Source organism: Lepidochelys kempii, chromosome 5, assembly GCF_965140265.1.
Source record: "Lepidochelys kempii isolate rLepKem1 chromosome 5, rLepKem1.hap2, whole genome shotgun sequence".
NCBI classification, from domain to species: domain Eukaryota; kingdom Metazoa; phylum Chordata; order Testudines; family Cheloniidae; genus Lepidochelys; species Lepidochelys kempii.
Window position 1 is genome coordinate 124,657,195 of NC_133260.1, and position 10,003 is coordinate 124,667,197.

At 50.9% G+C, this 10,003-nt stretch overlaps 1 protein-coding gene across 1 annotated transcript; it reads left to right on the forward strand.

Annotated features, from left to right (window-relative positions):
- The first annotated feature begins 4,027 nt into the window (after positions 1-4,027).
- On the forward strand, positions 4,028-9,760 carry LOC140912142 (perilipin-3-like). Its single transcript, XM_073346308.1, has 8 exons — positions 4,028-4,088; positions 5,097-5,167; positions 5,803-5,998; positions 6,702-6,784; positions 6,884-7,169; positions 7,894-8,084; positions 9,101-9,223; positions 9,321-9,760. The coding sequence occupies exons 1-8, from the start codon at positions 4,028-4,030 to the stop codon at positions 9,690-9,692; spliced, it is 1,383 nt and encodes a 460-aa protein (XP_073202409.1). The 3' UTR covers positions 9,693-9,760.
- The last annotated feature ends 243 nt before the right edge of the window (positions 9,761-10,003 follow it).

Consider the following 10,003-nt stretch of genomic DNA (forward strand, 5'->3'; position numbering starts at 1 on the left):
CCTAGTGTAAACCTAGCCAGGTCAATAACCGTACAGGCACATGGCTCAGGGTTGTGGGAGATCCATGATCAGACCAGTGCTGGGCTTGTAATGCATTTTCCTGAGAGCTTCTGTCTGTGCTTGAAGTCACAAGCAGGTAGTGTCATCTAGGCAGCTCCATCACTGTTCCTTAGTAGCTCAAGCCTGAGTTAGGATAGAAAGGTCTCTCGGGTTCAGCACTGCAACAGCATCATGAGCAGGAATGGCTGTGTTGCTCCCAGAGATGGAGACTAGTAACAAAGTGGTCATCTCATTGGAAAGGGCCTGCCTTGTTCTCCAATCGACTGAGGATACCAAGCTCTTCATAGAATATCAGGGTTGGAAGGGACCTCAGAAGGCCAGTTAGTCCAACCCCCTGCTCAAAGCAGGACCAATCCCCAACTAAAGCATCCCAGCCAGGGCTTTGTCAAGCCTGACCTTAAAAACTTCAAAGGAAGGAGATTCCACCACCTCCCGAGGTAACCCATTCCAGTGCTTCACCACCCTCCGAGTGGAAAAAGTTTTTCCTAATATCCAACCTAAACCTCGCCCACTGCAGCTTGAGACCATTGATCCTTGTTTTGTCATCTGCTACCACTGAGAACAGTCTAGATCCATCCTTTTTGGAACCCCCTTTCAGGTAGTTGAAAGCTCCTCATAAGTCATGGTACAGTCCCCCTAATCATTATCGTTGCCCTCTGCTGGACACTTTTTTCACATCCTTTTTGTAGTGTGGGGCCCAAAACTGGACATAGTAGTCCAGATGAGGCCTCACCAATGTCAAATAGAGGGGAACAATCATGTCTGTCGATCTGCTGGCAATGTCCCTATTTACACAGCCCAAAATGCCATTGGCCATCTTGGAAACAAGGGCACACTGTTGTCTCATATCAAAGTCAGAAACTCCCTAACTGAGAGGCTAATTTGCCTGTGTAACTGGAGGTGTGTTACAAACCCTGCTGTGCTCTGGCTGAACAGAAGCCCCTCCAACGCTAGCTAGGTGGAGCCCTGCTGGCGTGAGTAAAGGTCCTAGCTGCCTCATTTTAGGGATGTGGAAGAGTAAATGCAGATTTCAGGAGTGCTGGTCAGCTAATCTGTCTTCTGTGTTCAAGCCCAATGAAGCTCTTTCCTCTTTAGTCCAAGTTTAATAAAATGCATGAGGTCAATGAGTGGATTTCACATTAGCAAATATTCGCTGCAAACCTGGGTAGGAGCTGGATTTTCTTTACACCGTTGTCAAGGTTCCTCCCCCACTCTGAACTCTAGGGTACAGATGTGGGGACCTGCATGAAAACATCCTAAGCTTACTTTTACCAGCTGAGGTTAAAACTTCCCCAAGGTACAAATTAATTTTATCCTTTGTCCTTGGAATATCCACTGCCACCAGCAAACTCAAACTGGGTTTACTGGGAAATGTAGTTTGGACACTTCTTTCCCCCCAAAATCCTCCAAACCCTTGTATCCCACTTCCTGGGAAAGGTTTGGTAAAAATCCTCACCAATTTGCATAGGTGACCACAGACCCAAACCCTTGGATCTGAGAACAAGGAAAAAGCATTCAGTTTTCTTACAAGAAAACTTTTAATAGAAATAGGAGTAAAGGAATCACCTCTGTAAAATCAGGATCATAGATACCTTACAGGGTAATTAGATTCAAAACATAGAGAATCCCTCTAGGCAAAACCTTAAGTTACAAAAAAGACACACAGACAGAAATAGTCATTCAATTCAGCACAATTCTTTTCTCAGCCATTTAAAGAAATCATAATCTAACACATATCTAGCTAGATTACTTACTAAAAGTTCTAAGACTCCATTCCTGGTCTATCCCCGGCAAAAGCAGCAGCCCCAGACCCTTTGTTTCTCTCCCTCCTCCCAGCTTTTGAAAGTATCTTGTCTCCTCATTGGTCATTTTGGTCAGGTGCCAGCGAGGTTACCTTTAGCTTCTTAACCCTTTATTAGGTGAGAGGATTTTTCCTCTGGCCAGAAGGGGATTTTAAAGGGGTTTACCCTTCCCTTTATATTAAGACAACTGTGAAGAACATTGCAGCCTACATTTCCCAAGCACAGCCCCTACCGCTAATCTTTCCGTAGAGAAGGAGCGGTTCTAGCACATCCCCAAGCCAGGGTCAGACCTAAGAAACCCAACTGAAAATGTTGCTGGACCAGTTTGAAGCTATACAAAGAAAATGCAGTAACTGACTAACCCACCGCATGCAGAGTTTATGGCACAAGGAGCAGTGTGTTATTTCAGCAAACCCCAAACCAACGGGCTCGAGTGTTTAATACAAAGGCATGTTGGAGGATCCAAGGTGTGAGCATAGAGATCACACCAGCTACACCCCAATGGTCTGAATATTAGAAGGAGGAATGGGAAAAGGAAAGAGATGCTTCCTGCCCCCGGCTGGCTTTTTCTCCTGGGTTGCACCCTCTGGATAATTAGTGATTGTAGCTGTAGATCCCAGGTAGGAAGACTTGTAGTGTGCTCTCAGCATGGTTGGGCTTGCTGCTTCTTCTGGCTACCTGTGTGGGAGGGCTATGGATGGGAAGGTGGTTTCTAAGCCCTGACCATGCAATGGTCTCTCTGTGCTAGGGATACTTGGACCTGTGCAGAGCTCTCTGGAACTCAGCTACTCTTCCCAACTGCCTGTTGAAGTTACTAGGGGTCTGAGTAAAGGCAGGGGCTGGTTTGTGCAGGGCTCATTGTAGAACCAGGGCCTAACACTGCCCCACTCTGGCCCTTGCAGCCACTAAAGCTGAAGGTCGTGTGTCTGGATGGAGGCCCACTCACATCCCCCTGTGGGACAGACACATGAGTGTGAACATCTAGGCTTGCTTTAAAAGAGGGAGGTGAGCACCTGCCTCAGCCCCAGGCCACTGTCACTCCCTGCTTTGATTTTACTCCCTGTGTGAAGGGCGATGGGGAGGTTATGGGAAGAAGTTATACATGCTGTGATCTGCTGTCACTCCAGCTGGGAAGGGCCCTGGCACTGGAGTAACTAGGCCAGGAATGACAATGGGGAGAGGGTAGAGCCGAGCATAGTGGCTATGACTGACTCTCCCCCAGCCCAAAGTTTTCCCTGAGCTTGTCTCCCCTCTTAGTCCTTCGCTGTGGCTGTGTCATCCCCATCATTTCCCAAATGCTCCCCTGAGCCTGGGGTTCCACGTATTGAACTGACCCTTATATTGGAACTGCTAACTGCACTCAGTCTTTAACCCCTTATTGCCCAGGGTGGGGCAACCTAACTCTCTTTGAGCAATCAGCACTCTCCTCTCTTAGATTGTTTTAGTGAGAAAAAACCTTCTACACTGAAAATGTTACCAGGGAAATGGAGCATAAAGGCACTCTTCAGAGAGACCAACGGGAGCCAAAACTGGCAACTCCGAAACCCTGTAACTTTTCAGAGGCTCACAGCCCTCACTGGGTAAAGTTGGGAATGCAGCTGTGTGATTGGTCTCCTGAGCTGTCTGTCAAGTGTGTCCAGCCCCATGATGACATCATCACAGGAATATAATGGCTGAGGGGGGTAGGTCCCACTACTGGCAAAGGATTAGTAGTGTGGAAGTTTGGTAAGATGTGTGGTTAACCTCTGTACTATGTTTCTGGTTCTTTGGGTGTTTAGATGGGGGCTCTTTCTTACACAGAGTGTTACCCAGTGTCTTGCCTGATGGCCAGTAGTGGCTAGGATTGAATGATCAGAAGCTCTTAACTACTTTCAGTACTTTGTAGTTGTACTTCTGTAAAGCATTTTGAGTTTAGTCTTCTGAGCAAACAGTCCAGGGAAGGTAACTGTCTGCCTTCCAGACTGGGAGGCCTGGAGTAATGGTATGTTCTAGGAGATGGAGGCTTCCCTAGAGGAGAATAGAATATTTAAGAAGGAGAACTAAATTAGAGCTTGGACTAGGGGAAAATCTCCCACTTACCTCTCTACCTGAGCAAAGCTATGCTGTTCCCACTCAGGGATGGGGATTGGGACTGCTGGCTGTGGTCTGAGTTCTGGCTTGTCCTAATGATCTGCAGGTGGAAACACTTGACTGAGGTGGCTGATTCAGCTGAGACTGGAGTGCTGGGTAACCAAGATGTATCTGAAACAGATAATGCAGGAAACACTAAAGGAAAACAGGCCTGGTGCCTTCCCATAAGGGAAATGCTTCCTAGCCATAGCTTTCTAGTTAGTGGTCTCACTCTCGCCTCTAGGAGTTATGGTGTCAACTTACCTGAACTAGAATCTGTTTCTTTTCCAGACTAGTCTCTAACGGACAGTAGAAAATATTTGTATTTTTACCAGCTAAATTGGCTTTAAAATAACCAGCCTGCCATAGTGGGCATCTGCCTGCCATAGTGGGCATGTGGACTCATAGATATTAAGGTCAGAAGGCACCATTATGATCATCTCCTATATAATTCCGTATCCAGGGAGACTCCTACACTACTCACTCAAGAGGTCCCTGAAGGCTCCCCAGTGGTACCTTCTCAATTCAGTGTTCTGTGTGTGTAGTCAATGGCTACTACCTTCAGCAGGATAACTTCTGTCAGTGATTGTACTCTGGGACGAATGGAATTAGCCCCGGTACTATCTGGGAAAAGACTAAACTAGGAGGGTGCCTCTGATGAGCTGTGCAGGTGTCCTGGTGCTCCCCTTGGGAGGCATTGTTGGGTCTAGAAGTCTGAGGAGAAGCTTTGGGAGTGTGTAACGCCAAACGACCCTGGTAATGGGCAGGATCAAACCTGGGACCTCTGGACCATAAGGCTCTTAGCTAAGACCGTAAAGCCGATAAATTAATCTCTGCCTCTCTAACTGGTCCTGGTGCCACGACATGGGACAGAAGAACACACCCACAAGATGTGTGGATTACAAGTGCATCCCTGGGCTTGAGGGACTGGCTGTATCTGAGCCTGCCTTAGATCAAAGGTTTAAGGCCCTGGCCTATTCTCTGTAGAGAGAGACTTACTGCAGGGGGACAACCTGGCCTGGCTCTTAGAGAAAACAGACCGGGAGCAGCTCTCTTGGTGTTCCTACACAATATTGATTTTATTTCTTGCTGTAGCCACTCAATATTCCTTTTTGGGTCTTGCAGGGAAATCTCACTCCACCATGTCTGCTAAGGAAAATGAACCACAGGTGGAGATCCAGGCAGAGGAGCAACAGGTGGGTCCCTCCTGGGGAGGCAGGTGTGCTTGGCAGCTGGAAGGGCTGTTCTAGCTTGAATGTCTCCACTGCTGGAGACAGGGACTCGTAACCACAACACTAGCTAAAGCTCCAAGTTCTAGTTCTCAGAGTGCCGTAGTCACTGCCCACAAGTGCCCCCTGATGCCAGGAGGAGCATCGGCACGGGTGACCCTCTGTATGCTGTCTCCACTCGAACACTGGCAAATCCCGCTGATTATAATGCCCAGTAGGGGCATTGTACCGGGTGCTAGAGCGAGACATGGTACCTGATCAGGAGAGACTGCACTAGGAAAGACAAAAGGTCTCTCCATTCCTGCTCTCACTGATGGAACGAGACCGTGACACAGTTCTGTTTTGTTGGTGGGTGTGCCAGGACGAAAGCAGCGTTCCTGAGACCTTGCTGGATATAGGCAGCTGTTCTCATGGGACCAGGCTTCTGGGTGTGTAACTAATGTCACAGGCAGGCCACTGAACCCCTCCTGACAGGGACCAGAGACTGCCTAGCTCTGAGGACAGTCTCCTACAGAATCAGTAGTTGTGAGGGAAAGAGACAGGAGGGGCACCTTGAGAAGCCAGGAGCTCTTCCTCAGCTGACTCCTCTTTCCCTCCCTCAGACTGCAGGGCACAGGGTGGCTGGCCTGCCCTTGGTCAGCTCTGCCTGTGAGATGGCCTCTGCCAGCTACGCTGCCACCAAAGAGACCCACCCAGCTATCAAAGCGATATGTGAGGTGGCAGAGACTGGGGTGAGGACCATCACCTCTGCTGCCATCACCGGGGCACGGCCCATCCTGGACCAGCTGGAGCCACAGTGTGAGTAAGGGAAGGGAGACAGGAACACTCCTGTGTGTGTTGCGGGGGAGGTGGGTCTGGGGACAGGCTCAGCCTACAGTGGCTCTAGGCCCACTACTGAACTCGGCCTCCAACTGGCCACAAACGGAATCCACAGAGTCCTTTCTCCTGCTCCCTTGAACTCCTAAACGTGATCTGTCCAAGGCATTGGCCTTGTGTGGAGAGACTCTGAGGACTGCAGCAGCTGCTGTTGGGGACTCTTGCTCAGGTACTGGTGCTGAGCTGGGCCGGCCTAGAGGCAGGCAGTGCCCAGGCACAATCCCTGGTGTGCATAGCTGGCCCAGTACCACACAGCCACATGCACTGTGTATGGCACCTAATGCCATGGAGCAATACCTGCTAGAGGGCACAGGAAGCAGCTCCAATGCTGAAGGGATCTGAGCCCATTGTAGGTACTGGAAACTCCATCCACCCCCAGCTTCTCCAGAGGGTGTCAGAACAGATGACTGGCAGCCGGATCTCCTGAGTGCTAAACCTGGCTCTGAAACAGACTGGCTCCATAGCCTTGGGCAACTTGCCCAACCCCTCTTCCTTGGCTTTCCCATCACTAACCTGGGGACACTTGCTTCGGAACACCAGTCCTCCAATGTACACAGATTAGCAGCCCCACAAGATCTGTGCACATGAAGGAATTAAGGGAACAAGTTCTGTGGTTGTGTTTCAGTTGCAGCAGCCAATGAATATGCCTGTCGGAGTCTGGACAGACTAGAGGAGCAGCTGCCCATCCTGCAGCAGCCGATTGAGAAGGTAACCACACGAGTGTCACGGCTGGAGCAGGGTGAGGCTGTGGGCCCTTCACTTCCGCTAGGTGTTCAGTGACCTCTCTTCTGACCCCTTTTCCTCTAGGTGGCTTTGGATGCCCAAGACCTCGTGCGTGCCACAATGGTGGGTGTCAAGGATGCAGTCTGCAGCCCTGTCACTGAGGCCAAGGATGCAGTGACCAGCATGGTAGGCATGGCCCAAGGGGCTGTCCAGGAGAGCGTGGAGGTGACCAAATCTGCCATGACCAGCAGCATGAGCACAGTGATGGGCTCCCGCATGGGGCAGATGGCTGCAAGTGGCATAGACACAGCATTGGGGAAATCTGAGCAGCTGGTGGACTACTACCTCCCCATGACGGAGGAGGAGCTTGGTAAGATCCCCTCTGCTGAATACAAACCAATGTGACCCTGGTGTCTTCGGGCACGGCTTGGATTCACAGCTGTTCAGTGTTCACATCTGAGCTGCCAGAAGAGCCACCTCTCCTTCGGGCTAGCTTGCGACCTAGCTTGGCTCCTAGCCCTCCCTTAGTTGCTTCATGCTGGGCCCTCCGCTCGCCCTGTCTGATGCCTCTGATGCTGCTCCCTGTGCAGCTACCTGCTGCCTTACTGGTCAGTGCTGCAGGGCACCGAAACGTGCCCTGGGAAAGATTGCATTGGTCACAAGCTTTGGGAGGGCTGAACGCATCCCTGCCTTGTATCCTGGCCGTACCAACTAGTGGTACACGTAGGTTTTAATTCTTACCAGTACAGCGACTCATGGGAGGGACCCAAGCGTGGGGGGGGGAAGCACATGACTCCCCCCAAGTGACCCCACCCTGCCTTGTGTGGGGGGGCTCTACAGACTCCAGACAGGAGATGCAACTACGTGAAAGGGCTGGTGGGGGGCCAGCTGGGGGCGGTACAGACACACCGGAGGAGGTGCCAGCATTCTGCTCCTTTCGCTGCTGCGGTTCCTGAGAGCCCTGCGGTTTTCAGTGGATACCGAACGTCATTTCAGTACGTCATCCCAGCAACAAATGTCTTAATGGTGCGGCGTACCTGACCTTACTGCCTGACTTGCACCACTGCTGCCAACTGACCCCTTCCCCCTTCCAGCTGAGCTTGCCACAACTCCCCTGGAGGGGTCTGGAGAGGCTCCCGCAGAGCAGCGGACTTACTACGTGCGTCTGGGTTCCCTGTCGAGCACGCTGCGCCAGCGAGCCTACCAGCACGCCCTGGGCAAGATGAGACAAGCCAGGCAGTGCACCCTGGAGGCCCTCTCCCAGCTCCAGCAAATCATTGACCTGGTAGGAACAAGACCCCTCTCCCCTGCCCTGTAGCTGCTGTGGGTCATGGTCTGTCATAAATATAAAGGGAAGGGTAAACCACTTTAAAATCCCTCCTGGCCAGAGGAAAAGTCCTCTCACCAGTAAAAGGTTAAGAAGCTAAAGGTAACCTTGCTGGCACCTGACCTAAATGACCAATGGGGAGACAAGATAATTTCAAAAGCTGGGAGGAGGGAGAGACAGAAAGGGTCTGTGTCTGTCTGTATGCTGCTTTTGCTGGGAACAGAACAGGAATGGAGTCTTAGAACGTTTTAGTAAGTAGTCTAGCTAGGTATGTGTTAGATTATGATTTCTTTAAATGGCTAAGAAAGGATTTGTGCTGACTAGAATGACTATCCCAGTCTGTGTGTCTTTTTTGTAACTTAAGGTTTTGCCTAGAAGGATTCTCTGTTTTGAATCTAATTACCCTGTAAGGTATCTACCATCCTGATTTTACAGAGGTGATTCCTTTACTTCTATTAAAAGTTGTCTTGTAAGAAAACTGAATGCTTTTTCACTGTGCTAAGATCCAAGGGTTTGGGTCTGAGGTCACCTATGCAAATTGGTGAGGATTTTTACCAAACCTTCCCCAGGAAGTGGGGTGCAAAGGTTGGAAGGGTTTTTGGGAGGAAAGACGTGTCCAAACTACGTTTCCCAGTAAACCCAGTTAGAGTTTGGTGGTGGCAGTAGAAATTCCAAGGGCAAAGGGTAAAATTAATTTGTACCTTGGGGAAGTTTTAACCTAAGCTGGTGAAAGTAAGCTTAGGAGGTTTTCATGCAGGTCCCCATATCTGTACCCTAGAGTTCAGAGTCAGGGAGGAACCTTGACATGGTCTCTGCAGCCTCCCATGCTCAGTACCATTGGCACTGTTTGTTCCTGGGCCCAGCTGTGTCGCTGCAGTAGTGCTGCCTGCCTGCTGCCCACACCTAGCTGTGGGAGAGCTTCCCTGGCCAGCCGCCTCCTGCTCTTCCCAGCTAACTGCCCTCTCCTCCTGCAGATCAGCCATGCCAAGCAGGCCGTAGATCAGAAGCTTCACAATGGCCAGGACCGTCTGTACCAGATGTGGCTCCAGTACTGCAGGGGGAAGTTGGAAGGGCAGGAGGATCCTGACTCCGCAAAGGTATTCTCCTCCTTCTCGCCCTCACAGCCTTGCTCCAGTGAACTCCCCCCATCTGTAGGGGAAACTTGCAGATACTCCAGTCTCTTTCTCCTTCCAGCAGGTTGAAGCTCAGGCTCTAGCCATGTCCCAGAGCCTCACCCAGCAACTGAAAACCACCTGCCTTACTCTCCTGGGCAGCATCCAGGGCCTTCCCAGCACTATCCAGGACAAGGCCCAGCAGGTCTCGAGCAGTATACAAGAGCTCCAGGTGTCCTTCTCCAGTGCTGGCTGTTTCCAAGATCTGTCCAGCAGTGCCCTTGCCCGGAGTCGGGAGATGGTGACCAAGGCCCAGGAGTCCCTGGATGAGCTCCTGGAATACGTGATGCAGAACATTCCCCTGGACTGGATTGTGGGACCCTTCACTCCCGTGGGAGACTCCCCACAGTGTCCTGATGAGCTGGTGGAGGAAGGAAAGAAGGTGGAGGCCTGAAGGGTTCCCCCTGCTGCTGGAAGGAATCCAGCTGAATTGCCTGCATAGCTAGTGTGGGGTCTCCTCGCTGAGGCCGTAGTCCTGCTTTGGCAGATGGTGGGCTGAGGTCACCTCTTCCTTCTGCAGAAGGAACAGAACATGAATGTCCTTTCTCACGCACACTTCCCCATAACCATGTATCACAAGTTACAGGGTGGCATCACTAGTCATGCAGGACTGCATCCCTTGCAGGGCTAGTCTGCTTCTCTCAGGACATACATACAGCTGTCTTCCTCCGTACATAGGAAGTGCTCCTGAGCTTGATCTTTTTC